The following is a 27,290-nucleotide window of genomic DNA, read 5'->3' as shown; positions in this document are numbered from 1 at the left end:
GAGTGTACCCGAAGATTGAGAGCGGCTTCCTGACTTCATCCGCCTTCTGACGTGCCACCACCAGATGCCGCTGTTAGCGCAAGTCATTCCTCCTCTGATTCCCTCGCATGCAAGGAGTCTGAAGTACGAAAGATGGAGAGAGAAGAGCACAACGAAGGAGGAGAGACGGGGTAGAGGAGCCGAGGAAGGGAGAGGCGAGCGGAACAAGCTACTTCACCTGCGTCCCAGCTGCTTCCCGGGGCTACTTGACAACCACTCGCGGAGGGAGGGCAATCGTCCGGAGGAGAGCGAACGTCTGCCCCCCCCTCGCTCGAGCAGCTCAGGCTTGGGGGTGGAGACTCGGCTGGCGAGGGAGAGAGCCGGCCAGAGAGGCGCCTGAATCTCGAGCACGTTGTCGATGCACTCGATTATCGAGAGAGGAACGCTGCTGCTCCCTCCCTCTTTCGCTCCGTTCTCCGGCTGCATGGGAGGAGGAGGAGCCTCTCCCAGCAGCACTCGGATCACTCCCTCCATGGAGTTAGCGATGGATCGCAGGTTGTATCCTCCCTCAAGCGCCACCACCACCTTCCCTCCCGCCAGCCCTCGCAGCATGTTGGTCATCATCGCGTACCCGTAGGGCGTCACTGAACATCCTCCTAGCGGGTCGCCGTCAGCAGCGTCGAAGCCAGCGGAAACGAGGACGAGCTCAGGGTTGAACGAGCGAGCGACAGGCATGACGATGCTCTCGAAGGCCATGAGGTACTCGGCGTCTCCAACCTCATCATGCGGCCAGGGGATGTTGATGTTGAAGCCTCTGCCTGCTCCCACACCGACTTCATGCGCTCCTCCTGTTCCCGGGTAGAAGTTCCCGTCCTCGTAGCGGTGGAGGGAGATGTAGAGCACGGAGGGGTCCTTGAAGAACATGCTCTGAGTTCCATTCCCGTGATGGACATCCCAGTCTAGGATCAGAACTCGTTGCAGGCCGAACTCTCGCTTCGCAATCTCCGCAGCCACAGCCACGTAGTTGAAGAAGCAAAATCCCATGATCGTCTCGTGCTCTGCGTGATGGCCGGGAGGTCGCACCAGCGCCGCCCCGTTGGCTGCTTCTCCTCTCAAAACTCTCCTGCAGACCTCAGCGACCGTCCCCGTCGCCATGCGCGCGCACAGGGCGGAGAACTCGTTGCAGTAGGTGTCAGCCCCGATCTGCGTGCAGCAGCCGCGGGCGACTCCGGCGGAGGACGTGTGCACTTGCTGCCAGTGCTGCAGCGAGTGAACCATCAGCACCTCCTCCTCCGTGCACTCCCTCCCTTTGATCTGCGTGCACCGACGCGCGATGCCGGCGTCGAGGAGGTGCTGGTACATGGCGGCGATGCGGTGAGGTCGCTCAGGGTGATGGTCACCTTCCTCAGGTCGGTGGAGGGTCATGTGCGCGTCATAGGCGAGGATCGTTGCCGACGGGACGGCCTGGGAGAACCGAAGAGGATCGGAGATGATGGACATGGCGATGCGCTTCGCTTCCATCTCCATCCTCCGCATGTAAGCTACCTCACAAAAGTACTCGCCGTACTTGCGCTCGGTCTCAATCCCTTCGAAGATCACGTCCGCCGTCACCGAGTGCTCCTGACTGCAGATGTTCCCCTGGCAGGCGAAGCTCGGCTGTGCACAGTTCACACACGTATCATCGTTGGCTGCTCCTTCCTCCTCATCATCTTCGTCTCCTTCCTCTTGCTCCCCCTGCTCCTCCTCCTCTGCCATCATACAGTCCGAGCTCTCGTGTTTCATGTCTGGTCTCATCAGTCCATCGGGCTTTATACCGTCGTTGACATCTGGCAGCAAGAAGCCTGTCCTCATGGGAGGTTCGATCACCTGGCAAGGAGTGAGCGCAACCAGCAACTAGAGTGTCTGTACAAACATTCACCTCGTAGCCTGTGATGTGGTCTAGAACGCTCTCGTCTTCAAGATACCTGTCAGCCTTGGAGATAATTTCATAGCCCGGTATATTGTCCAAGACATTCTCGAGCCTGTCTTTGGAGTCTTTTCTACATAGAAGTTCAACTGAGTCTAAAGAATCCATCTTAAGAACATCGAAATCCTGACTGGCATGGTTTGACTGCCCCACAACACCTCCCTTCTCTTGCATCCCTTGCGAACTCGGCTTCGGATTCCAGGCTCCTGTCGATCTTCCGCTGGGAAGAGTTCCAGAGCCAGAACAAGCATAACCGGCATGAGCAGAAGGGAGATGGGTGTGGCTCGCATCCTTGTCGGATGAAGAGGCGGCCGACTGTGCTGATGCACGGGCATGCTGACCATGGCCGGATGTGGGCGAGAGAGCAGGCGGGGGCATGTTGCATGAGAGCTGCGACAATGTCTGTGCGCCTGCAGTGCCCTGCATCTCAGCCTGTGCGGAGAATGATGAGGGACCAGCGAGAGGGAAAGTAAGAGGCGGAGGACTGGAGGAGGGTTGAGCAGAGCCTGGGAGAGGTAGCGAGGAGGACATGGAAGGTTGGGAGGGAAGGGAGGAGGGAGGAGCTTGAGCATGAGTCGCCGGGTCTTCTCCTTCTGCTCTCGCTAGCATGCCGGCTGCTCTCGCCGCCTTCAGCGCCCGCGACATGGATCCCACCTTCGCCATCTTACCCTGCGAGCATACCACCCTACCCCTCAACACCCACCTAGCCACCTAGCCACCTAGCCACCTAGCCACTGAGAGATTGGAATCCCCACCCGTCCATTTTCAGGACCCCCAAGTCTCCACCCAGATGAGCAAGTACCCTACCTATCTCCCCACCACCAAATTTCCGCGACAACCCCGTACTGAATATACCCACCCCGATACTCACCACCCTGTAATGTTTCCACCACCCTACCCACAAGCTCGTCTGATCACCCCATCGTCACTCCCTTGTCGCCATTGCTCCTTTACCTCATCCCCGCTCTGACCGACACGTTGAAGCGGTCACGTAACGGTCAGCAGCTCGATAACGACCATAACGGTGCATAACGGACTGGTGGGGACGGCATGTTCCTTAGATCGATGCTCGAAGCAGAGAGGGAGATGAAGAGGAGGGAAGGAGAGTCAGCTTGAGAGAGGAACTAAGAGTGAGACGACGACCTTGAGGATATAGTAGAGAGGATGCAGTGGAAGACGAAGTAGCAGGACGAGGGAAGATCAAGAGCGATGTGGCAGGGATGATTCTACGAACAAACACTGACGCATAGTAATAGGGTTTATATCGACCTCACATTCTTTACTTTTACTTTATTCTCTAGCTGATTCTGATTTGAAGGGAGCATGCTAGACGAGGGATCCCTCGTAACCTTCATCAACTACTTCGGCATCGTTGTCATTGGCCTAATCTTCGCGTTTCATTACGTGTCTCTCGATACCAAACAGCATTGAAGCGAAGCATGTGCCCAGCCATCATATACTCTCAACAATCGCTCAATTCCTTCGCTGCTTTGCTGCATGATTGTTGCGAGCCAATGCAAAGATGCCCATGGCTGTGAAGCGCAGGATGAGGTGGAAAGTAAGTAAGAGGCAGCAGCGATTGCATTCTGAGCTTCGAAAGTTTGTTTATTTTTATGAAGGTCTGAACGTTGATCAGTTAACGCTGAAGTGTCATAAGTCTGTCGCTAGTTCGCATCGCTGTCAGTCTACAGCCTGTTGCTTACTGACTGTTGCTTTCTCACTCATTCACTCAGTCTATCACGCAGTGGGCACCTTCCAAATAAGTCAGAATTCGTAGGACAATCGGCAATGAGCCTTCCCCACCCCCTGACCCCCTGACCCCTTCATCCCCTGACCCACTTCTCTTCCCTTCTCTTATCTATTCACAGCAAAATCAAAGTACCGTCTTGATGAATTCTGCGTTTGGTCCGAGTTCCTTCAAACGGAATAAGTCACAGCCATTCACTTCAGCCCCCTCCCCCAGATCTGTTTGTCTGTCTGTCTATTCACCTGCGTCTTTGGCGGCGTAGAGATACCCTTGAAGCAAGTCAATCACAAACATGTGCATGAGGAAAGATCCTTCACACCTGCATTGCTGCCTCTGCTGCGCTATTCCAGTTGTTCTCTGCAACATCACCAGCTCACTGCAGACATGCACCAACCGGCGAGGCAGGAAGAAACCCACCTTGACCAGCGCCAACTTCATACTGTCCATATCCGTTGTTCCAATCTCCCTCATCCGTCTGCATAGAAGTTTCATTGCATGGAGATTTCGAAACAATCCATCAACCTCATAGGGAAGCGGTGCCGCAGCAGCTGTGCCATATCTCGAACCGATACCACTCGAGTAACTTGCAGAGTATGTCAAGTCGGCTACAGCAGCCTGGAGGGTTTCAGGACTGGGCAATCAAGCAGATCGAGTTCACTCGTAATCGGAGAAACGATCCTCGAAGTTCTTCATGCTGCTGCTCCTGCAAGACAACTGCATGAGCCATCCAGTGCATCCAGTGCACACAGCAGTAAAATGTACCTGAAGGTATGCATGCCTCTCTATGATCTCCATCTTGTTGACAATCAAGCGGAGCAGATCTGGCACATCTTTGCTATACACCATGACCTAACAGATAATGCCTTTCAGAGACGCCTTGCATTCGACGACAGTCGTCACCTTCTTGGGGTCAGAATGCTCCCACGCATCATCCTTCCAGTCAAATCACTTTCAGCAAGTCTCAAGCAGTGCAAATGATCAAATGCCTTGGATCCAGAAATTGACATTAAAAGCTGACGCATGCTGTGTACTCAACGATGAGAACGTCTCAAATGTATCACAAGAAAAACCTTTTGGAATTTGAATCGATGAAAAAATTCAGAGCTGCAACAAAATGAATTCCAGTCGTTGCAATCATCCCAGCCTGCCATGGCTTATTCACCTGCCATGGAAGAGTCGGCAGCAAAACGTTCATTCAATGCAAGCATCTTGATTGCATCCGCCTGACACGTCATCAGATTGCCCATACTCAAAATAAAGAGGAGCACCAGCAACTTGAGTGATCTGGAAAGAAGTTTGTCAGGATATTGATCCAGTATCCCATGCTTGTGAGGCTCATGGAGTGCTATCACACTCTTAGCGAGTTGCGTTGTGATCATACTTCATGATACCCTGACAGATAAATTTGGAGAAGAACAGTCCTGCAACAACTCGATGGCCTGCAAGCCACTTAGGTTAAGTTGATTCACTGGGATAGTCTCATATGAATACCCGAATTTGGAAATCGTGCTTCTGACAGTAGTCGTAGTTGCGCAAAAATGCACGTCTACAAACAAGAGAATGATGTCAGACCAGGCCGCCGTGTGCATCTACTGAGTTATTGCCATGTTCTTTCCAAGATTTTGCGGTGATCTCTTCTTGATTTCCTCCACTACAGATCCAGCGTAGAAGGTCAAATCCTTGAGATTGTACTGAATACTCTGATAAGGATTCTTGTTCAACAGAAATCCTGAAAGGCATACCTGAAGATTGTCTGACGGTGTAGATAACGATGGATCAATCTCAAAGCTACAACCTGGGTTATAGTGAGCAAATTAAAATCGTCCAGAAGACACTTCAGGTCCAGAATCGAGTTTACCAGAAAGTCTTCTTTTCTCGACTTCATCTCGGAATCTTTTGTTTCAAGAAGGAGTCAAAATACAATGCATCGTATTATCAAACCAACCCAACCTTGAAATGAGAGGCCGCAAGCATTCTTGGAGAAAAGTATTTCCAATCTGTATATGAAGTTCAATCATTTAGCTTCTCAGATGCTGTTGTAACCTTGGACATGTGCATCTTCAAGATACGCAATGACATATTGTTCCTTCTAAACATGGTCGTAGCATCTAAAGTGTTCGCCACCTACAAAAAGTTTGAACCTTTTGATTTCTGTAACAAGTGTCCTGAGGTTACCTCCATCTCCACACAAGCTTTCATGATCTGTTCAGTTCTTCCGGATCTGGATTGAATGATTGGGAAATACTATGTAAAGCCGTTCGTTACCTATCCACTAATCGGAGAACGGCAGCCAAGAGCTCGTCGCCCTCCTCATCTTCCGGCATCACCTGTTCCAGTCGTCAAGCATGTACAATGGACATGGCCAAAGCAGAAATGTAGCACCTCAAACATTGCCGATAGAAGGTGGAGATCCGGTGAGAACAAAACCTTGTATACCCATATCAAAACACGATCAAGCGCTTATATCTCATCGTCGTGAGGCGAAAAAAATCAACCTCGAACAGATTTTGGTACTTGAAATCATTGTCGAGGTCCTGGAGAATTTTCAAAAAGGAAATCAGGCAAAAGAATTAGATTCACCTCAGGCGAAAACTCCTTTTCCTTGTTCCTGTACACAGGAGCAAACGATTACTACCAAAACAAGTTCAAAAAGCAAACTTGTGACCTTGGAACCAGAGAAATGAAAGCAGGTGGTGGACGTGAAGGCATTTTGAGGGAGCTTTTAAGGATCTGTCAGTCGGAGAGAGGTTAGTGATGCAATTGGAGAAGGTACTATGGTTTTACGTCATGCTTCCATCGCTTGTCGGTGACCATTGAGGGACCTGAGGAGAATCAGCGAGGACTTCCTTTATCGCAATTTGATTCCTTACCAATACTAACGTCTGGAATGGATGGTGGCACAATTCGTGCAGTCGGAACTTTCTCTAGCATCACCTTGAAAACATTCAATAATCTTCGATGTCAAACGGTTTCAAATACAGTGCACTGGCCGCAGATCACTGTTCCCCTCCTTACGTGCGACATTCGAATAGCTTCACGCATGCTGGAAAAGTTTCATAAGAATTACAATGTAATTCCTTCCTTCCTTCGAAAACCTGCATTGCTCACAGAATAGAGCAGCACACATTCTTAAAATAAATGAGCAACTGTGAACCATTCCAAGTGCATGCTCACCGGCATTTACTCTTCCAACGTCCGCACAAATCACATTCCTCGACACCTACATTCTTCATGTTTACATTTTCCTCATGTCTTTGATCAAATTCTTCACCAGCTTCGATAGGAGCTAGTGGCTTCGTCATCTGACTTCTGACAGGTTGCTAAGTAAACGTTTCAGAGCGCTTCACAAAATTCGTTCTTGAATTTGATCATTTGAAGTGCAGTCTCAAAATCTCCGATCAATAGTTTGTCTATACCGGTTCAGCTGGCGCATCTGTCTTTGGCTCTGCTTCGTTCATGTCTTCGCCCTGTGTATGTGAAACAAAATTATGTCGGAGACACTCAATTGAGCCTTGATTATTTGAATACAGCAAGAAAAACAATCACAAACATTCGCACATTTTCGCCTTTGATTTCTTCAGATTGCTTGGCTCGATCGGCAGCATTGTATCGATCTGAACCAGAATGCCATGGACCCCTCAGATGCAAAAAAATCGAAAGTTGTTCACCTTCGTCCCTTTTTGGAGGAGGGTCGCTGAAGGTTCCTTTTATCCTGTCAGAAGATTGCTAAGACCTGGGAGTCTCGTACCTGGAGGGACAGGAAGAAACGACTGCAGATCGGCTAGAAAGTTGGCCATTGCCTGCTCAGAATGCAAGTGAGCTTTTGGGATACAGGGGGAGGTACAGAAGGAGTGTTGTCATCTACGATTCTTGCTGAACCCCTGCTGCAAAGCAATACCAAAGAGCTTTGAGACTCAAAGCTCCAATACCTCTACAGTCCTTTTCTAAATCCCCCCCCCTTCCTCTTTGGCTCACTGATCCAACATCTCCGAATGACTCTACGCGCCATGTACTTGGTCTTCATTGCCTTTCGCTTCTCTCTCATTGATTGTGTCTATTCCTAAACCATACCTCTTCTTCATCTAACTTACTAAATCATATCAAATCTCACTTTTTCTTCGTCTACCCTGAATCCTTACGATTCCGGTTTCAAGATTCCCTGTGCCATTTTGACTTCCACTGTCGGACATGCTCGACATTTTCAATTTTGATCTGTTCACACATGTTCTGATCTGCATACTTTTATGCTGCTTTCTTCATTTTTTCTTCTGGCTCTGCGACATTTTCTCTCATTTGCACATCTCCCCTGATCACTCCCGTCTTCCTCTGCTCCCGCCCATTCGGCAGCCACAAACCTTACCGCTGTTTACCCACCCCCCATTTTGACCCATTATTCTCTCTAGGTTCTTATGGTGGGTACATCCGAGTCCACTCACACCCTGGCGGCGTCCCCGCGCCCCGGGTGCCGGGCCCACCGGGCCCACCCGGGGGTTCGCCGGAGTGAACCAGAGGCTCATAAGGCTAGTAGGTAGACTGACAGTTTTTACTCAACGTCAGACTTTGCACGTGTGAGCTCACTTCTGATAGACTAAATATGTCACTCAACTTGATTAGAGTTGGGATGCCTCTGTGTAATATTGTTCGATATTTTGAAACTATAATGAAATATTTGAATTTTTTGTCATTTTGGCAGTTTTCAACCAGGTAGGAATGAATTAGTCAAATGTTTACTCAAGTATATGTCTGTTTTGAAAGTTTCGGGGTCAGGGGTACTACCCCATCAAAGTCTGTTTCACCCCACCCCACCTATCTTCGTACCCCTGCTTTCATATGACCCCAGTCTATTGTAACCCTCAAGTTCATATTGGACCCCTCGTTAAAATCTCCTTTGTAAGGGGACTATCTACCCCCTCTTTGTCACCCCTACCCCTCTTTGATAGAGCCTTTTGACACATGGGTACCCTACCCCCCCAGGAGGAGTTGTTCAGACTTCGAACCGTCTCTCCCATGTCTACCCCCTGATACGATTAGATCCATCATGGTAGGGGTAGTTTGCAAGAGCGTGTCCAAGTAGTTCAATAATCGGTGGGGTTATCTATAGTGTTGTTATACAGGGGTGGGTGGGGTAAACAAATCATAAACACAAAACAAGAGCCAGAAATCATAGATTAATACCACCCCTGTACCCCCTAATTACCCGGATTTTGGTGTTCACAGTGCCTCAAGGTTGTTGTTGGATGGATTAACAAGATCATTACAGGATTAAGAGGAGGGAGGGGGTGGGTCCAAGGGTATTGGTCAAACACCCTCCTCGGGAAGCTGAAGGTCAGCCGCCAAGAGAGCGGGCGTGCTGTGGGCGGGAATGGCGGAGGCGGATGAGGAGGTTAGGTCGGAAGAAGAAGGAGGACTGAGATATAACCATGGCTGGTAGATCGAGCTGAGAAGGTTCCTCTTGCGACATGCGTGTTGAGATGCTAGGGGGGGATGCGAACTATTTGGAAATGAGGATGAACAAGGAGCTGTAGGTGGAGGATAATCTTTCCATTAGAAATCGAGAATCAGGGAAATGGAAATGGGTCAAGCATAATGAAGATGATGGAAAGCGCATCGTTGAACGATGCAAACTCATGGGGGGCTGACGTGTCAAATGGAGTATAATCTTGTTTTGGGTTAAACCTTGGGCATTAGCACATCCTTGTTTTTTGGAGGCGTCTTGACTTAGGGGATGACCTAGATAGAATGCGTAGACGAATTAGTGGATTTGGCATCAGAGGATTTACTGGTACTCGATATTTGTTCATTGGAGAAATGATTTTGTATTTTGTTTCCACGTGTCATTTGATACAACTCAACATTGTATTTGTTTGAGTTTTGAGATTGAACAGCCTTGATATCGGTGTGAGCATTCTCTAGCGAGGAAAAATGTCGTGCGATCTAACGTCATCTTGGCTCCATTTGATTTGCCACCGCACCCTCTTTTCCATCTTCGACTTGCTCCATCTTTTCTGATGACAGGATTGTGTTTACTTATTGTTCATACATTGACTCTATTTCAATACACAGTTGGCACTAATGGCTCTACAACCTTGTCCCATCTGCAAGAATCCGTGTGATATTTGTGAGGAAGATCTCATTGAAGCCGACTGTGGTGCTTGTGGACCGGTCTCACTACATGTGCATTGCAAAGAGAAGTATTGTCGGCAACAAGGTCAGTGTTTGCTGTGGATCGCAACTTGCGTATTGACATTACTGTAGGGATTGCAAAGGGACAGTACAAGGGTTATCCTTGTCCACGGTGTAACAAGGCAAAAGTATCAGCTCAGCATATACGACAAAGAGATAAAAGGAAGCGACCGGAAAAGGAAAACAAACCCGTGAAGTCTGAAAGTAACAGTGAACGAAGTGTCCCCGTGAAAGTTTTTGAAAAGTCACAAGTGAAAACCCCCATCACGTCAACTCAAGATTTGCTGCATGCTTTGATTGCGGATTGTACTGCAGATCCTACCACTCTCCAATCGGTCAAGAATGCCTTCAAGAGGCTCCTACAAATACACAGGGCATTCAAGACAGAAGAAGACCAGGTCCTCAATATTTGGAAGCCATTTGCGTCAAGAAAAGTCAGAGATGAGTTTATAGCACTCAGAGCACATACCCATCCTACCTATATGCAAGCCACTTCGTTATTGAAGCTTACGTCACAAATGAATGTTGAAGGAGAAAATGAGGAAGTTATCAAGAAGCGCTGTGAAGTTGCGGACAAGCTTATGACTGGAACCCCACGTGACGTCCTTGAAAAGTTGGATGCATCATTAGACGTTGGCAGATGCCAGCCTTTGTAAGTTTCGCACACTTCCTTAATTTCTTTTGACCCATATGGATATCTCCAGGTACGATGATCTTGTTCATAGAATCGAAATGTTGCATAGAAAGTGCGAAGCGGCAACACTTTATTTAGAGCGTTTACGAAAGTCGCTACCAGCTCAACTTGCAGGCCTCGATGTGGTGCAGCAAGAAAGGGTTTGGGCCTGGTGCGATATTGAAGAACATGTTGCGGACGGAGTATGCTGTCTGGCACTTGCCAACCCACAGAACACCTCAGACGAACATCAGCTTCGCAGTCCACCATTTTATGCTGGTGGTGTGCCTTGGAGTGTTAGATTCTACAAGGCAAAGACGCAAGGTTCCGAAGCAGGATTCATGGCAGCGTATTTAGATGCTGGACATGCTCTTCATGCGGATCCTGGCTTTGAAATGCAGGTATATAGAAGCATTTTGACGCAGACATATAAGAGGTTTGACTATACTCAGGTCACATTTACTTTCACACTAAGAAAGACTCCAGATCAGAAAGCAGCAGCTATTTGTAGAAAAGAGGCCACGTTCACTTTCAAAAAGGATTCTGATAACAGGGGTTGGCGTGAATGTGTTCCTTCTGCAGCGATCGACGATGGCTTAGTGTATTTGACTGTTGAGGTAATGGTGCTGCCAAGTGTCTCTGGACCTCTGATGATGAATTTACAGGTGAAAGAAGGCGCAGTTGCTACAGAAAACATAACAATCAGTGTAAAACTTGAAAAATGCCGTGATGTAAGCTTCAAAGTCAAACCAAGCACAGCGATGCAAAAATTAATGGATTCATATTGTTTAAAGCAACATTTACGAATAGAAAAAGTAAGATTCGAGTACATGGAGAAGAAGAATGGTAAAATCAAGGTCAGCTTCCCTTTCAAATAGTTGATGTGAAGTCTGATATAATGTTCATCAGGTGGTGGAACCAGAGCAAACACCTTCCGATCTTGGAATGTCCGCAGACACTGAAGAACTTGTCGCCATAGTCACTGACGAGGAAGTCGATGCGGTGATGAAAAGGGGTGGTGTGGGGCTTCTTGAAGCCGCAGAGGCGTTGGACAGATGTGGATATCTACCTCGGAAGGCGTTGCAGGTCAGATTTGTTTGTTGTATTCTTGCTGTACTGATTATTGTTGCCACAGTTGGTTGACTCTATACAGAAAGCGAAGGCAAAGGCAGAGACCATCAAGAAAGAAAAAGAAATCGATGAAAATGTCAAGAAAGTCAAGGTGAAACAAGAGCCTGAAGCAAAGAAGAAGATCGCTCCCGAACAGACGAAGGGCACCGCTATCCACAATCAGAAAGGAAAATCAGTCAGTCAGAAACCCCCGAGTGTTGTGACGAGCAAAGTCGAACCCGAGGATGGTTCAGACAATGATTCCGATGACAACGATTCTCAAGAGGATGATTTTCGTCTGATTAATGCGTTTGGACCATTGAAATACGAATTTAACAACAAAGCCATCCATGAGAGGCAATTACCTTCATTCGACATTGTAAATCTGTGCTTGATTTAATTACTTTGTTTGTTGACGTGTGTTTGCAGCCCTCTAAACAAGATCTAGAAGGTTTTGAGGAAGTTAAAACCAAAAAGAAAGGCAGCAAGAAATCAACCAATCGTGAAGAATTTGGTGCTTTTGACAACCAGTATTCGCCGAGGCATGCTCCAGTGGACAATGGCAAGGCCCCATTTGGCGGAAGAAAAGTTTTCATTGGTGGGACTGCAGACAAAGACCATGACGAGCTTAGAGCACATTTTTCCCAGGTACATGTAAAGACGCCCTGTTCAATTTTCTGATGTTTTACGTTAGTTTGGAGCTGTAGCTGACGTCGAGGTTCTCAAAGAGCGTGACGGTTCATACAGAGGATTTGCGTTCGTTACCTTCCATGAGAAGAAGGCTGCAGACACTCTGCTGAGTCAGCACCATACATACATTGGAAACGTTCGGATGGAAGCAAAGCCTTGTATGCAGCCTCGTGGAGAGCTTGAACTGGACAAGAGGATCGCTGCTACTCTGGGAACTTCAGCTGGTCAGAGCTACTCCAGGAATATGGAGCCGCCTGCTCCAGCGGTATCTGCTTGGGGAAGCGGTCCACCAAACAACATTAAGCCAGCATTTGCTAGCGTTCCTGGGCGTGAAGGAATGAGAAGAGAGGATTCAGACCTTGTGGATCAATGGAAACAGGCAGATGCTGATAATTCTTGGAACGCGATCAGCAATTTGGGTGACATGTTTGATCCAATGGGAGCAAGCCAGGCTAGTACTGCTGAAGCAAGTGCCATGGATACGGCAACCGTGCCTTCAAATTGGGATACAGGAGCGACCACGATGGATACTATAGTCTCGAGAGACCTTGAATCCATGCTCAACCTTGATTTCGAAGGTGATGAGGATAACGTGTGTACAATCTGTTACGAGGACCTTGCCAATGCCTGTTTAAAACCATGTGGCCATCAGTTCTGCACAGAATGCATTACCAACTTGAAGAAACGGGCAGTTTTCCAGGCAACAGAAGGCGTCCTCTGTCCTCATTGTCGAGCACCGGTCAAGGAATTCGTTCTGCCAGCGACCGGGGCGTCACTTCCATCCATCAGCCAGACGAAGTCAGCATGGGGCAGCAACTCCAATTCGGTCCAAGCGTCAGCTCAGCCAGTCAACAATTACCCTCAACCCAATCAGGGCGGAAATGTTGGAGCGGCCCAAGGCAACATGTGGGGCAACGGGCAACCTCAAGACATCTGGGGCTCAAACTCAGGGTTTCAGGGAGGCTTCGCGAGTGGTGACCCTGGCGCACTGTGGGGAGGCGGGCTGGGAGGCATCAGCAGTGACCAGGTGTTCAGCAGACAGGGCAACAACTCGGTGTGGGGAAACATTGGCGCAGACAGTTGGAACATGCAGGCCCAAAGCGAAGGGCAAGGGTCTTCTTGGAATTCCGCCTTCAAGGTCCCGACGGCTTCATCGATGAACCCCCCGTATGCCGCCAACTCTTCTGACTTCCCGATCACCTCCGCCGCGAAGGTCCCTGGGCAGGCACAGCAAGGAGATCCGAATTCGACCTCCCCTCCAAAGGCGGAGAAGCCGAGTGTGGTGCAGGTGAAAGTGAAATTCACAGATGACCGGGAGGTGGTTGTGGGACTGAGCCCGCAAGACACGGGGAAGCAATTTCGAATGAAGATCAAAGAGTTGACAGGGATCCCAGTTGCTGCACAGAGGCTGGTGTTCCAGGGCCAGATGATAGAGCTGAATGACACTCTCGACAGAAAGAAAATCAAGAACGGTGTCGTTGTGAACTGTTTCCTCAGGGAGGTGCAGGATGGTGATGAAGAATCGTTGCTGTCTCAAGCGGCTCCGCAACATGTTCCGCAGTACGCGCCGCCGATGGAAACAAACATTGGAGCTCAATCCTCCAGGAGTTACGAGGATGACAAGCAGAGTGAAGATGACTCGCAAACGAGCTCGAGGGGAGGTTCGATCAAAGGCCTTTCTCAAGATGACGATGACTGGGAGGCAGTGGGTACCAAGAAGAAGAAAGGCAGGTCGAAAGGGGACGCTCAAAAAAATGCCTTCCCTCCCGTCCCCATTCCTCTACGCAGCGAGCTGCCGCCCAGCAAGCTTCCCTGGAACAAGAGTCGATTCCACTTCTTCGGCCTGTGGGTTGGGAATGTTCACATTGAAGTTGTGGATCAGGTTGAATTCAAAGCTGCTTTCGAACGCTTCGGGGAGCTGTGTAACAACAGGACTCATGGTGTGCCCCCGATCAACATCCTGCCTGACTCTTCAAGCGCCTTCGTCAACTTTGTTCGCTACGAGGATGCCGACGCCGCGCGAACGGCTCTGCAAGGAAACACTGTCGCGTCCACAGGCCCCTTGAGGATCAACGCGTCGGATCTGATGCAGCAGTATGAAGATCAGATGAAGCAACAAGGGGCCGAACCTGGACGGAGCAGTTGGCCCACTCAAGAGGCTCGTGCGACCCCCCCGCCGCCTCCTCCTCCCACCAACCCATGGAACATGGCGAGAGTGACAGCAAACAACTACTGGGCGAGCGATTCTCGTGACCCGGAGCTGTCACGTGAGGCATACCCCCCGGCTGCTGCCTTGTCTGGTATGAGCCAGGAGGAGCGAGAGAGGCTAGCGCGTCTCGAGCAGGAGAGAAAGGACGAGGAGCTGGCTCGGCAGCTCTTCCGCCAGGAGCAGTATGAGGCTTCTCACGCCTTCTACATCCGAGAGGCTCAGAGAAAGAGAATGCAGGCGGCAGGAAGCGCTGGGGAGGTCGAGAGGAGAGGAGAGCAGCCTCTCTCCTCGCAGCCCCCCGGCTTGAGCGCGTCTGAGGATCAGCGCTTGGCCCCCAAGACGACCCTGATGGATCACCTGCCCTCGCACCTCCGAGGATCCGCTGACCCGAAGCCCGAGCCGCATGTGCGCAACGCGTGGGGGGCGAGGAAGCCTGCGATCAGCGCGAGTAGTCGCGAGGGCATGGCAAGTGGGGAGCAGCTGGGGGTCGGGGGGGCGTGGGGGGGCGACGTGAGTGGCTGGGGAGACCCGCACGCGACAACGTCAAGCTGGTCGTCAAACCCGGAGGAGCAGTGGGAGACGGCAGGACCTCGTCGCAAGGTTGGCATGTCAGCGTGGGGGACGTGAAGGTGTAGGGGCGAGAGGGAAGGGGGCTGGGGGTTACGTTGTTAATGATCGCCTTTACAACATCCAGTCCTTCTTCTCCCCATCCCTCCCTCGCTTCCATCATGCTGCTGCTGCTGCTGCACTGCAGAATCCTTGCTCGCTCAGCCACCGCTCGGCGTCCAGCGCTGCATGGAGGGTAAGACAAGCACGGGGGGGGGGGGGGGGGCAGGAGTCTTACCGGCCATGGCTCCTGTTCCTGCTGACGTCACAGCCTGCATCTCAAGTCAGCGGGACAAGTAGAGAGTCTGCTCGAGGTACCTGACGATAGACGTGGTCAGCTACATCCCCAGCTGCAAACAAGCCCTCCACGCTCGTCCGCGTGCTGCCCGCAACCACTTTGATGTAACCGTTGGAGTCCATGTCAACCTGATAGCAGCCTTAGATGCCCAAACACTCCTCCTCCTCCTCCTCCTCCTCCTCCTCCTCACCTGCCCTTGAACAAACTTGGTGTTTGGATCGTGTCCAATGGCCACAAAGGCAGCAGTGCAAGGGAACAGGGACTCTTCTCCAGTCTTCTTGTTCTTCATCTTGATCTGCTCGCTTGTCAATCGCGAAGCTTCCACTTCCCATTTCTTCACCTTGGACAAGATCGACTTCTCCTCTACCGTCACAACTGCATCGTCCTCCCCGTTGCCCGCTGAAGGTCCGTCATTTCCTCCCATTGTCACCTCCCTCCTCCCCCTCACCTTTGGCTGCATCCTTGTAGGCATCAGTGAGAATCTTCACGAGCGCCTCCTTGTCCTTGACGCCCGCGTAGCTGATCCCTGCATAAGCCTCACCCTCCTCCTCCTCACGCTCAGCACTCGAAACCTGCAGCGTCCAGTCGCTTCTGAACTTCTTTCACCCGGAGCTTCGAGAAGTCCTTAGTTGACAAGCGTTAGATAGCCACATTGAGTTCAACATTCCTGAACAGAAAGAGAGGAAACGATAGCAGGGGAGAAGAGGGACTGAAGAAGCGAGTAGAGCAGAGTAGAGCAGAGTAGAGTAGAGTAGAGTAGAGTAGAGTAGAGTAGAGCATGACATGCGAGGGGAGGAGAGGAGAGGAGAGTAAGATGTTCGTTACCTCCAACACTGGGTTTCCGTCTTCGCCGATCTCGACCTGAATTTGCAGGTCAATCACGATCGCAGCCCTCGAAATTCCTCACTGTCAGGCCGTTGGGCATCACGCGAACTCTCTTGCCGATGAATTCGATGACTTCGGTGTCCCACACAACCTGAAACACTTGTCATCCTTCTCCTCTTTCACCTCTCAATCCTCATTACCTTGATCTTTTCATGCGACAACACCCGCTCGGCAAGCACCTAGCCGGTGACGTCAGGACGCAACAACTACGGTGAGAAGGGGAGGAAACGAGGGAGAGGGAGAGGGAAGGGAGGGGAGGGAGGGGAGGGAGGGAGGGGGAAAGGGAAGACATCTTGACCTTGGATGCTCGGAACTTGTCTCGGCGATGGATGACAGTGACAGTCTTCGAGGTCCTTGCGAGCACCAGCGCGTCCTCCATGGCGGTATCGCCTCCACCGATTACCACTACATCCTGATCTGCGAACAAGAAGCCATCGCACGTGGCGCATGAAGACACTCCTCCTCCCCTGTGCTCGTACTCCCCTGGCACCCCAAGCCACCTCGAGTCGGCGCCAGTCGCCATGATCATCGCGTTTGCCTTCACTTCAGTCTCGTTGGTCCGCACGCGGAATGGACGGGAGGAGAGGTCGACGGATACCACCAGCTCCTGCAGGAAGACCGTCCCGAAGTGAGCTGCCTGCTCCTGCATGCCGTGCACTAGGTTCGGTCCAGTCGTGTCGTTGACTCCGGGGTAGTTCTCAACTCCGACTCCCTTCCCTTGCAGCTGCCCGCCCATCGGAGGAGCCACGAGCACAGGCTGCCACTCTTGGTCAGCTGTCAACACAGCAGAGAAGGAGGGAAGGAGGGGGAGGGGGTAAAGATGAGGTTTTAGATTGGAAGGGGGATGGGAAGGAGAGGGAAGGGGAGGTGGAGTATGACGACGAAAGGGAGGGAGGGGAGATGGGAGAAGGGGAGGGAGGGAGAAGGGGAGGGAAGGAGTGCTGAACAAGAGCAGCAGAGGAGGGCGGGAGCACCTTTAGGCCTGCTCGTGACGCGTAGATGGCAGCAGACAGACCCGCTGGTCCTGAGCCGATGATGACGACGTTCTCAACGTCGCTTCTGTTCTTGCGGTCGTAGATAGGGAAGGAAGGAGTGTCGTCATCGTCCTCCTCTGCCTCAGCTTTCTTCGCTGCCTCCTCCTCTCTCCTCTTAGACAACTCCTTCTCAAGCTGCTCCACCGTGGCTAGGTGAAGATTGGGCTTGTTGGCCTCTTGCTTGCTCGCTCCTCCTCGGGGAGACGGAGGGCTCGCAGGCTTCTCCGCGGCCGTCTCTTGCTTGGGGACGGCTCGAGGACGAGTCTTGGGGGCCTTCCCCTTGTACTTTTGCTTGAGAGCCTTGACAAGACCGTAATGCCCTGGCCCTCCTCCCTTGCCGGCCTTGTCCAGGATGTCCTGGAGCTTCTTGTCGTCCATCTCCATCATCTTCTCGGGCGCATGCTCCTGGTAGAAGGACTTGAGCGCCTCGAACGTGACCTCGATGTTCTTAGCTTCGGACTCACGGATCAGCTGCTGCGTCATGGTGTTCAACCTCTGCGTGTCCGCTCCGGAAAACTCGTCGCGCTTCTTCCCGAAGAGGAAGAGCTTGAAGGTCGGCATGCTCCGGATCTGCTCTGCAGAGGCCGTCTGGTAGTTCCTGTTGATGTCGACCTTAGCGAACACCGCCTTGTCCTTGTACTGCTCCGCCATCTGCTTGAAGACCGGCGCTACCATCCGGCAGGGTCCACAACCATCACTGTAGAAGTCGACAATCACAGGGAGGCCAGTGACCTCCGCGTGATGTTTCAAGAGCTTCTTGTACTCGTTGTGGTCCTTCACGTTCCTCACCAGAGGTCTGGAGTGCGCGGTCTGCAGAGCCAAGAGCAACACAGCAGCTGTCCGCAGCGCCAGAGCTCCACGCGAAGGCATGGTCTTGACTGAAGTTCAATGATTCAACCAAGCTCTTCACTTCGGCTGGGCCCTCCGCTCCTGGTCAAACCAACAACTCCTATCCCTGGGACACCTGTTACGATCATGTGAGAAAACTTTTGTCTGCCACATTGAAGGGGGAAGGGCGGGAGAGGGAAGAGGAAGTAAGGGGAGGCAAGAGAAGTAAGAAGCAGTTTCAATATCTCCCAGTGTTCTCAAGGCCAGTGCGAACATGCCCTCTGCCAAGATCTCACGCCTTGGGATCTTCTCGATGCTCGAGCTTCATCTACACCGACTCTGCTCTGCTCTGACTTCGCCCACCTGCCACCTTCACTACATCCTAACCTGAGCGTGCATTTCGCTCCATCTGATTGGATGATTTTTCCGAAAGAGGGTTTGGACACGTTGATCTTCAATATTGTTTAAAATTTAATCTGAAAATATCAATTTTTTACCTTATAATTTAACCTCTACACACAAATGTTGAATTTATCAACTCTCCCCCTTTTTTTTTGGACAACATGCCAGCAAGGCACTACCCTACCTCGTTTCAGAATACCCCTATCACCTCCTACTCATCACCCCTCCTATGATCACCACCCCCCATGTTTTCCCAACACCTCTGCTCGGAGTCACCCCTTTGTGCAGCAAGGTAAATACACCACCCCCTCTTTCCAACATATACCCGTCTGGAATACCCCACCCCTCAAACACTTATTATCACCCCTTTTCCAGTACCACCCACCCCTACACGACAACCCCTTCCATGGAAAATCCAGAACACGGGCGCGTCACCCGGCTCTCACAGACTCAGTGTGGGTGGCCGGCGGGCCTGACATCCGGGCCCGGGCCCGGGCCCGGCACCAGTGCGACTCATCCCCCTCATACCTGCTCATGCGGAAATGTTTCGAGATTTAAGCGTGAACGTGCAAGGGGATGGCGGCAGAGGAGGAGGAGCGAGAAGTGAAGGGCGAGGTCACTCTAGTATCTGCTCTGACCTGAGCAGATACTAGAAGGCGGTGATGATGTGCAGGAGGGAGAAATGCGGGAAAGAAGGGAGGAGGCAGCGCTGAGAGGCTAGAGGAAGAGGATGGTGAGGATCCCGATGCGAGAGCAGTGCCTGTATCAGACAACATCGAGAGAGGGATCTCAGAAAGTTGTTCCCAGATGGCTTGAGTGAGGAAGAATGAGGAGGGAAGGTTGCCAATGGCTCAAGGGTTGCTCCTCCATCTTTCGGACGAAAAGATTGATGAAATGAGCAGGCAGGCAGGCAGGCAGGCAGGCAGGCAGGCAAACACAGACATGATGAACTCTGATCTGATTTGTTTGTTTTCTTGGTAGCTGATCTCTGTTGGTCGTCCATCGTAAAGACTCCTCCTCCAGATGGCTTGTCTCACAAGGACAAGCGTCTTGTGCTTATTCTTTCTGCTGTTGAGCTCTCACAGCGCGAAGTCTCTTCGTCTGGTGAGGTCCCTGCTGCTCGCCTCCCTTGGGTGAATTCTCGATCAGCATAGCGAGGAGTGCGACCAAGATCCCCCCTGGTGCTCGAAGGCTCTCGCAGGCGGCGCCTCTCGCCTCGCGCGAGGGACCTTGGCGTTCGGCATCGCCAGCATGGCGACGTAAGAGGGCGGAGCTGGTACAGGTCAAAGGCTGAGAGGTGTGCCAGGTACCCGCTGCGCAACCTCAACCTGGCTCTGCGACATGACGGTCATCTGGAGAGCTTGAGGACAACAGCTGTGGAGCTGTTGGACAAGAGAGGTCGACCGATCCGAGAGAAGAACGTCATCAAGACAGTCCGTGTTCCCCTTCCTCTTGCTCAGGTCCTGCCAAGGTGAGCCAAGTCGAGCCGGCCAAGAGGTTCTAGAGAGGAGGAAAGAACGAGGGCCAGAGGAGGGAGGAGGGAGGAGGGAGGAGGGAGAGGTTTTGAGCATGATGGCACATCTGATGACGTGATGTTGGCAACTTTCAGACTGATGGAAGGAAGTACAAGTAACTGTGTTGCCTCTGCCGTTGGCTTTGGTGTCTGCATGGCACTGCATCCGATTCTTGCAAGGAACCTCGCGTGGCCTGCGATGATGCAGAAACAAGGAGGTGAAGTCGAGGAGGTTCAGGAGGCAGCGTGGGTTTGAGGCTGACTTGGCTTTCAGTGACTTGGAGTCATGTCAATAGAATTTTTCCTCTCTTCTTTCTCTCCACAGTCACCAACACAGTCGGCCAACTCTCGCGTCTGATGTTGCGAGGAGGGAGTAGGGGCGCCAGCCAGTCTTCGTTCTTCGTTCAGGATATAGTCATCTCTATCCTCGAGCAGGTGCCCCACTCCCTCCTCTTGCCCTGCCTTCCTCTGATCCTGCCCTTCCTATCCTTCGTCTGAATCCTTCGTCCCTGCTCTCGCCCCCGCCCGAGCTCGCGTGTCCTCACATCCTCCTCGTTCTCTTGGCAGGTTCCCGTCCTTGACTTTTGGAACATCATGCGAGCATCACGGGAGGAGGAGCACACCAACCTGACTTACCTCCTCCTCTACGCGGGCATCGGAGCTCTCACAACGCCGGGGGAGGTGAGACGGCACAGCATGGATGTCGCCTCGCTATCGTGGTTGCGGAGGGATGACAAGCGAGTCGCTTCTCCCCCTCCTCCTCCTCTCTTTGACGGCTTCCTCCTCACTGCCGCGAGGTTTGCGCTCCGAGGGATGTTGACGATCGGGAGTTTGACGGCTATGGACGCGATCGCTCGACCATCCTCCTCCCTGGGCTCCATCATGACGAGGGGAAGGCGAAGGAGGGGAGGAGTGCGAGAGGGAGGACACGTGACTCTCGAAGAGGCGATGAACTACAAGGTACCTCACTGTCGTTCTTCCTCCTAGCCTCTCCCTCCTTCATTCTCCTGCTCCTCCTGTATCTTCCTCCTCCTCTTTCTCATATCATGCAGGTCAACGATGAGGAGATTGTCATTTTTGATGTTCCGATGGATCCTGAGGTTAGAAAGCTCCCTCACCCTTTTGTTCCTTTTCCTCCTCGCACTGGCCCTCCTTTCCTCTTTGCATTCTCTGTTTCATTCCCGCTCACCTTCTGTCTCCTCCTCCTCTCCACCTGTCAAGTTCTTTCCTTCATTTGTGCTTTACAGGTTGGTGTCGATCTAGTGGAAGAAATCCTGGACCCCATTGGCAAGAAGCGCTCCAACAGGAAGAGGAGAAGGTCATGAGTTTTCAGTTGCCCTCCTCCTCGTCCTTGTCCTCCTCCTTCTCTCTGCTCGTCTAGAACCAGAAGTTGACGGAGAAGGACGGCGTCAGAGACCGCACGTAGTGCCAGTGCTTCGAGGGGATGAACAGCATGTCCCCTGCCAACGCCGTCAGGCTCAGCGATCAGACTCGACGGCCCCTCTCCCTCCTCCTTTCCTCCGATCCCATCCAACTCTCTCCCTCCCTCCTTCCCGTTTTCCTTCACCAGGTCTCAAGATAGCCTCTTCGTAGTTCGCCTGCTGCAGGAGCGGGAAGCGATCGAAATCCGGAAATTCGCAGTTGACCTGCCCGGGGACAGTCAAAGCAACTTGAGGCGTAAGGGGCAGAGGAGGAGGGAGTGGACGAGGCGAGGAAGAGAATCAACAGGAGAACAAGAACTCACGGGACTTATGTTGCCTTGCAAGCCAATGCTATCTCCCCTGTCGAGAGTCTTCAGTTCACATACAGTGCTAGCTACGGGATTGCCTCCCTGACTTGTTGACGTAGAGATTTCGAGTCTCTTGTGGGTGGTACAAGCGAACTGATCAATATATGAATGTCATCATCGACTCCTCCTCCTCTCATCTCCTTCCATCCCGGCAATGCTTCCCCCTCTCCCTCCCCTCCTTGCGTCTCCTCTCCTCACTGTATTTGTATCCCACGGCTTGAGCAAGAATGTTGTCTGCCGAGTCGTGATGCAGCGGCGTCACAGTCCCTGCTGTCCCCAGCCACGCGTTCATCCCCTCCACTGCCCCGCACTCGCAGTATTCCGGCACCTCGAAGTCCTTCTGGAGCTGTGTGAGCTGCACCAGGCATGTCAGTCTTGTGCCGGGCTTGTGCTGAGGCCCCAGCTGGGAGAGGAGGGGAGCAACGGCTGGCAAGTCACCTGATCGAAGAGAGCATGCTGAGCAAGGTACGCCACGTCCTTGTCGTCCATCGACTGCTCCTTGAGACAGGCAATGTTGGAGGGGATCAGGTACTCGCTAATCAGCCTCTCCATGAGCATCGCCTCCTCTCGCCACCCGTCCAGCTTCTGTCCTCCTGCTATCCTTCCAAGCTCGACCTGCAGCGGGTCACTCTTCTGGCAGGGGAGGAGGGGAGGAGGAGGGGAGGGGAGGAGGGGAGGGGAGGGGAGGAGGGGAGGAGGGGAGGAGGGGAGGAGGGGAGGAGGGAGGAGGGAGGAGGGAGGAGGGAGGAGGGGAGGAGGGGAGGAGGGGAGGAGGGGAGGCATGCCCGCACCGGGACAGTTCGATGGCCAAACTTGTCTCTGAGATACCTCAGGTCTCTCCACAACCTCAAGGCGGGCCAACCATCCATGACGCCGGTGATGATGACGGGGAGATCCTTCTTGAAGAACTCTTGCTTAAAGTCTTTGACCGAGATGCTCGCCACCCTCTTCACTGCTCTCTCCTCCTGAATCTGCGGGGCATGCCTGGGGAGCGTTTCCTGCACGAAACAGTGTCCTTCCTCCTCTTCACTTGCTGGTTGCGCAGAGCTCTTAAGGCTGACGCTCTCATCGCTCTCGATCTTGTTGATCATGTCGTTAGCTATGGAGTAGACGTTGTTGCCTCCCATGATCAGCGCGAAGTCCAAATGCTGGAGAGCTGCTCGCGGAAGGCTTCCGTCCTTCTCCTCCTGCCCAGCTCGCTTGTACTTGTGCATGCAAGTGTCCGCGAGGACGAGCAGTGCAAAGACGTAAGCCTCCCTCCACCCCACATTCGGCCATCCCCCGCCATTCTCCAGCTTCTCCCAACATTCCCTCCTGACGTCCTCGGCCATTTCCTGCACCTGCTCCCTCCCCTCGTCCTCCATGAGCTTCATCAGCCTGTCAAGCCCATCGGCCACCCGCGCCGCTGCTTCTTGGTCTCCCTCCTCCTCTCCTCTGCTCTCCCTGATCTCGCTACTCGTTCCTGCCATCTTCCTCCCAAGCTCCCCGATCCGCCCCCAACCCCGCATGCCGGCAAAGTGTGGACCTCGTCCCCGCTCACACCAGTACTGCCCCTCATCCAGCACATATCATCACCCTCATCCCATCGCTGAGATCATCGCCCTCTTTCTCGGTTTTCTTCGCCTCGCTGGAGCTGCTGGCGGTGACATGGAGAGGGAGGGGGAGAGAAGAGAAGAGGAGGAGGGAGGGAGGGAGGGAGGGAGGGAGAGGAGGAGGAGAAGAGGAAGATGAGAGACAGGAGGTAGACCGAGAGAAAGAAGAATCCAGGAAGAAGAGTGAGAGAGCAAAGTCAGAGGGATAGACATAAGATGGAGGGAAGTATCTTCATTGGATTCTCCTTCATCCTTTAAAGCTTGAAACAGCCATTTGTGAGAGGTAGATGTAGAAACAGCCATTTGTCAAAGGTAGATGTAGAAACAGCCATGTATCAAACATGAACAGAAAAGAAACAGCACTTGTGGAAAATGATGTCGTTTGTGTATCTCCTTCCTAGACTCGCTTTTGGCAGGCCGGTTCTTGATCCCCTTCTGACTCGCCATGCAGGCAAATCTCTTCGTTGGGCTGAAACTTCTGCATCCCGAGTGGCATGACAGCTGAGGTCCTTCGCTTGTTGTGATCGATCTGTTGTGAGTTCGCCATGACGACTATCGCTGCTATGGAGATGCAGCTGCGTGAGCTGCAAGAAAAGGCTGAGTTTTCCGCCTCGAGCCTCAAGAACTTGGTGGCCCATGGCGAGGAGATCGAGAGTGGGATCCTGTCCAAAAGGAGCCTGCGTCCTCTGGTGGCGGAGCTGCGGACAGAGGCAGACAACCTTGCTGGGAGGCTCAAGGACTCGAGCAACATCGTCCAGCAGGTTGTGGAGAGCGTGCGCATCCTGGACACAGCGCAGGCGAACACGAGGAAGGCCCTGGAGCGAACTGTCGACATTGTGGGCCTGAAAACTTGTGTGGACGATGTGGCGACGGCCATGGTGAACGAGAACTGGGAGCTCGCGGCCACGTCCATCCAGCGGTACCTCCATGTGGAGCCCGAGGACTCCAAGACCGAGGAAGCGGCGCTGCAGAGCTTGAAGAGATCGCTAGAAGAGCTCCGGCAGATTGTAAGGCAGAGAAGTCAGGCAGCGACGGAGAGCAACGACCAGCAGGGAGTCGTGAGGTTCTGCAAGCTCATGGGGCAGGTCGGGCTGATCGAGGAAGGTATCTCGCGCCTCACGCAGTTCCTGGCGAGGAGAGTCGAGGCAGGAGCTCAGGAACAGATCCTGCAGCTCAAGAACGTACTAGCGCTGGGAGCTACGGGAGGGAACGTCGCGCTCTTTGCCAAGTGCCTTACTAGTATCCTTGACGTCGTTGCACGCGCGACGACAGAAGGAGAGCAGGTGGTGAAGGAGAGCTTCGGGGATCAAGCTCGATCCCAGCTCGTGACTGCCCTCTACACGAAGGCGGCTCCGAGCATCGCGGAGGTGCTGGAGTTGATCTTCAGTCGAAGGAACATCGCGTCGCTCGTCAGGAAGTATCGAGACCAGCAGCAGCTGGAGAAGAAGGTAGCTCTAGAGCTGGACGTCCTGCTCGAGGAGATCTCGCTGTGCTTGCAGCGTATCGAGCAGTTCAACTGGTTCATGGTGGCCAAGGCGCGAGCGCCTCCTCCCTCCTCGCATGGGGACAAGCAAGTGCGACCACATGTCGACGATCACTTTGAGCTCCCTCGCGTCACCATCGTTGAGGTGAAGAAGGCTGAGCTGATCAGCGGCTACATCGCGCTGGAGGAGACGTTCATGCGCTACTCCGTTGAGAAGGCGATCAAGAGCAGAGAGCGAGACGACGAGACGCTGGTCTCTGCTCTCGTCGACGAGGTCTTCTTCGTCCTCAAGAAGTGCTCCCGCAGAGCGTTGGCGACCTCCAGCCTCAACGCCATGGGTGACGTCATCATGTACGCCCACAGCATGCTGGTCACCACCTACAAAGAGGCGCTCGAGGCCATGCTGGCGGCGACGGATCGCTCGGGAGGGATGCAGCTGTCAGGAGGGCTGGCCAACCTACTGGCGGGGACGACGGTAGGCGAGCAGGTGGCGAGCTTGTCGCGCAGGCAGGTGGCGGAGATCTTCGACGGGACCTGCTACAACAACCTCGAGGTGTCGGCGAACAACATCCGGAAACTGCACCACCAGCTGGAGGCTGAGATCAAGCAAGTCTACCGCGGGGCAATGAGGAAGGAGGAGGACAAGGCCAGGGAGTGCATGTCGGAGCTTGCCACAGCTGGACATATCCTTGCGAAGTCCCTCAGCGATGCGATCGAACGCCTCGCAGCCCTGCTGGACAGATTCCTGAGCCCAGCTATCAACCTGCTGCAGAGCACGGATTACGAGACGCAAGAGGCTGTCTTCTGCGAGAGCGCTGCCGTCGTCGAGCTCATCTCCACGCTCGAGAGCACGTTGCAGCCCTTCCGCATGGAGCTCAACTCCTCCTGCTTCGACATGCTCGTCCTCGCCATCGTCAGCCAGCACGTCGTCCCCCCCCTCGAGCGCCTCGTGCTGGGTAAGAAGCCTAGCAGCTTCAGCGCGATGGGGGCGATGCAGTTCGACAAGGACCTGCGAGCTCTGACGGGCTTCTGCTCGACTCTGACGCAGAGGACGGTGAGGGATCAGTTCACGCGGCTGTCGCAGCTGGGGCTAGTGCTGAACCTCGGGGAGCCCAAGGAAATCTTCGACTACGGGTGGGGCGACACGTCGGGGGGAGCGAGTGTGATGTGGAGGCTGACGGCCGACGAAGTGAGGAAGGCGATGATGCGAAGAAGTGACTTCCGTAGAGAGAGGATACAGGCGCTCAAGCTGTGAACAGGAGTGAAGCCGAGAGGTGGTGTAGGCAAGCGAGCAAGGAGGAGAAGGAGGAGGAGGAGGAGGAGGAGGAGATGTTGGTTTGTTGCGTGTTTGTTCTCGCCTTATGAAATTTCGCTTGTGCTACGTCAAAATCTTCATTTCGCATTATTCATCTTGGATACTTCTTGCGACATTGAAGTATACTGTGAGGGATCCGTAAGTAGAGAGCGAACGAGCGAGAGAGAGAGACGCAAGGAGGAGGAGGAGGAGGAGCAGCAGCAGCAGCAGGTTCGCACCTTGTCGGCTAGATCTGGTCGGTTAGCCTGGTTGCAGACGGAGGCGAGAAGAGTATAGGTGTACTCAATGGGTTTGCCGCCCTCTCGCTGCTGCTTACTCAGAGCGAGAAGGTAAGGGAAGAGGGGAGGAGGAGGAAGGGAGGAGGAGGAGAGGAGGAGGAGGGGAGAGGAGGAGGGAGGGTGGTTGGACCTCGAATTGTTCTAAGTAGGAGATGGCTGTTTTGTAGTCGCCCTGTGAGCGAGTGAGAACATGGACTAGGAGGTCCACGTAAATTGAGGAGGAAGAGGAGGATGGGGAGAAAGGGGCAAAGATCAGGAGGAGGAGGAGGAGGAGGAGCGAAGGGGGGAGGTTCAAGACCTCGTTGTGACAGGATCGTATGAGCTCGTGGTAGAATGCTAGGAGGAGAGCAGGAGATTTCTCCTTGCAACTGTCAAAAACCTGCAAGAAACAATGAGAGGGTAGGAGAGGGAGGGCATGCGAGAGAGCAGAGGGGGGGAGGATGGGATCGAAGGAGGACGAAGAGCAGGTGGAGGTCAGAGAATAGCAAAAACCTCTCGCGTCTTGTGGATGTTGCCGGCTGTGGCATATGCTGACATCAAGCTGCAAGGGAAGCAAACAGTGAGACCGGTCTGTCCTTCTCTTCCTCCTCCTTCCTATCCTTCTCTTCCTCCTCCTTGCTGTCCTGCCCCACTTTCTACTTGATCGTTGCTGCAATCCCATTATCGCGCTTCTGCTTGCTCCCACTTGCATGCATCGGTCCCCTCGTGCT

At 52.9% G+C, this 27,290-nt stretch overlaps 9 protein-coding genes across 9 annotated transcripts in view; 4 read left to right on the top strand and 5 right to left on the bottom strand.

Moving 5' to 3' along the window:
• Window positions 1-319: 319 nt before the first annotated feature.
• GUITHDRAFT_157988 (hypothetical protein) lies at window positions 320-1,404 on the bottom strand (the record flags this gene model as incomplete). Its single annotated transcript, XM_005830909.1, has 2 exons — window positions 320-343; window positions 505-1,404. The coding sequence occupies 2 exons, from the start codon at window positions 1,402-1,404 to the stop codon at window positions 320-322; spliced, it is 924 nt and encodes a 307-aa protein (XP_005830966.1).
• Window positions 1,405-3,682: 2,278 nt separating this feature from the next.
• On the bottom strand, window positions 3,683-7,891 carry GUITHDRAFT_163702 (hypothetical protein; the record flags this gene model as incomplete). Its single annotated transcript, XM_005830908.1, has 29 exons — window positions 3,683-3,697; window positions 3,828-3,860; window positions 3,935-3,961; window positions 4,012-4,049; window positions 4,110-4,167; window positions 4,215-4,275; window positions 4,325-4,395; window positions 4,455-4,541; window positions 4,593-4,625; window positions 4,698-4,762; window positions 4,855-4,915; window positions 5,184-5,238; window positions 5,435-5,487; window positions 5,736-5,816; window positions 5,868-5,913; window positions 5,958-6,019; window positions 6,075-6,119; window positions 6,188-6,226; window positions 6,273-6,300; window positions 6,358-6,422; window positions 6,477-6,514; window positions 6,563-6,626; window positions 6,672-6,735; window positions 6,867-7,012; window positions 7,109-7,159; window positions 7,251-7,306; window positions 7,361-7,396; window positions 7,441-7,492; window positions 7,832-7,891. 29 exons carry the CDS (start codon window positions 7,889-7,891, stop codon window positions 3,683-3,685), a joined length of 1,590 nt encoding a protein of 529 aa, XP_005830965.1.
• Window positions 7,892-11,216: 3,325 nt separating this feature from the next.
• On the top strand, window positions 11,217-11,378 carry GUITHDRAFT_48257 (hypothetical protein; the record flags this gene model as incomplete). Its single annotated transcript, XM_005830907.1, has 1 exon — window positions 11,217-11,378. A coding segment is annotated over one exon (162 nt), but the record flags the coding sequence as incomplete, so codon positions are not given.
• A 1,805-nt stretch (window positions 11,379-13,183) lies between these two features.
• GUITHDRAFT_153121 (hypothetical protein) lies at window positions 13,184-13,998 on the top strand (the record flags this gene model as incomplete). The annotated part of the gene is made up of 1 exon (XM_005830906.1): window positions 13,184-13,998. A coding segment is annotated over exon 1 (716 nt), but the record flags the coding sequence as incomplete, so codon positions are not given.
• Window positions 13,999-15,283: 1,285 nt separating this feature from the next.
• GUITHDRAFT_72625 (hypothetical protein) lies at window positions 15,284-18,250 on the bottom strand (the record flags this gene model as incomplete). The annotated part of the gene is made up of 8 exons (XM_005830905.1): window positions 15,284-15,348; window positions 15,402-15,435; window positions 15,482-15,589; window positions 15,652-15,819; window positions 16,390-16,437; window positions 16,487-16,525; window positions 16,645-17,103; window positions 17,321-18,250. The coding sequence occupies 8 exons, from the start codon at window positions 18,248-18,250 to the stop codon at window positions 15,284-15,286; spliced, it is 1,851 nt and encodes a 616-aa protein (XP_005830962.1).
• Window positions 18,251-19,633: 1,383 nt separating this feature from the next.
• Window positions 19,634-21,448, top strand: GUITHDRAFT_140117 (hypothetical protein; the record flags this gene model as incomplete). Its single annotated transcript, XM_005830904.1, has 8 exons — window positions 19,634-19,714; window positions 19,760-19,869; window positions 19,917-20,081; window positions 20,220-20,341; window positions 20,449-20,558; window positions 20,691-21,083; window positions 21,176-21,223; window positions 21,371-21,448. The coding sequence occupies 8 exons, from the start codon at window positions 19,634-19,636 to the stop codon at window positions 21,446-21,448; spliced, it is 1,107 nt and encodes a 368-aa protein (XP_005830961.1).
• A 52-nt stretch (window positions 21,449-21,500) lies between these two features.
• GUITHDRAFT_72601 (hypothetical protein) lies at window positions 21,501-23,003 on the bottom strand (the record flags this gene model as incomplete). The annotated part of the gene is made up of 6 exons (XM_005830903.1): window positions 21,501-21,583; window positions 21,691-21,792; window positions 21,943-22,005; window positions 22,111-22,267; window positions 22,351-22,527; window positions 22,704-23,003. 6 exons carry the CDS (start codon window positions 23,001-23,003, stop codon window positions 21,501-21,503), a joined length of 882 nt encoding a protein of 293 aa, XP_005830960.1.
• Window positions 23,004-24,046: 1,043 nt separating this feature from the next.
• Window positions 24,047-26,242, top strand: COG4 (component of oligomeric golgi complex 4; the record flags this gene model as incomplete). The annotated part of the gene is made up of 2 exons (XM_005830902.1): window positions 24,047-25,462; window positions 25,508-26,242. Coding segments are annotated over 2 exons (2,151 nt in total), but the record flags the coding sequence as incomplete, so codon positions are not given.
• A 151-nt stretch (window positions 26,243-26,393) lies between these two features.
• GUITHDRAFT_163700 (hypothetical protein) overlaps window positions 26,394-27,290 on the bottom strand; it is a gene marked incomplete at its 3' end in the record, with an annotated part of 4,403 nt that continues 3,506 nt past the window's right edge. The window contains exons 21-25 of the mRNA XM_005830901.1: window positions 27,073-27,121; window positions 26,879-26,959; window positions 26,711-26,752; window positions 26,521-26,607; window positions 26,394-26,408 (exon numbers count right to left, since the gene is read on the bottom strand). Of these exons, the coding sequence (XP_005830958.1) occupies window positions 26,394-26,408; window positions 26,521-26,607; window positions 26,711-26,752; window positions 26,879-26,959; window positions 27,073-27,121 (274 nt within the window). The remainder of the gene's footprint in view (window positions 26,409-26,520; window positions 26,608-26,710; window positions 26,753-26,878; window positions 26,960-27,072; window positions 27,122-27,290) is intronic.

This window comes from Guillardia theta, assembly GCF_000315625.1.
Source record: "Guillardia theta CCMP2712 unplaced genomic scaffold GUITHscaffold_43, whole genome shotgun sequence".
Lineage (NCBI taxonomy): Eukaryota > Cryptophyceae > Pyrenomonadales > Geminigeraceae > Guillardia > Guillardia theta.
The sequence above is the reverse complement of the archived record's forward strand: the minus strand, read 5'-3'. Positions and strand labels throughout refer to the sequence as shown.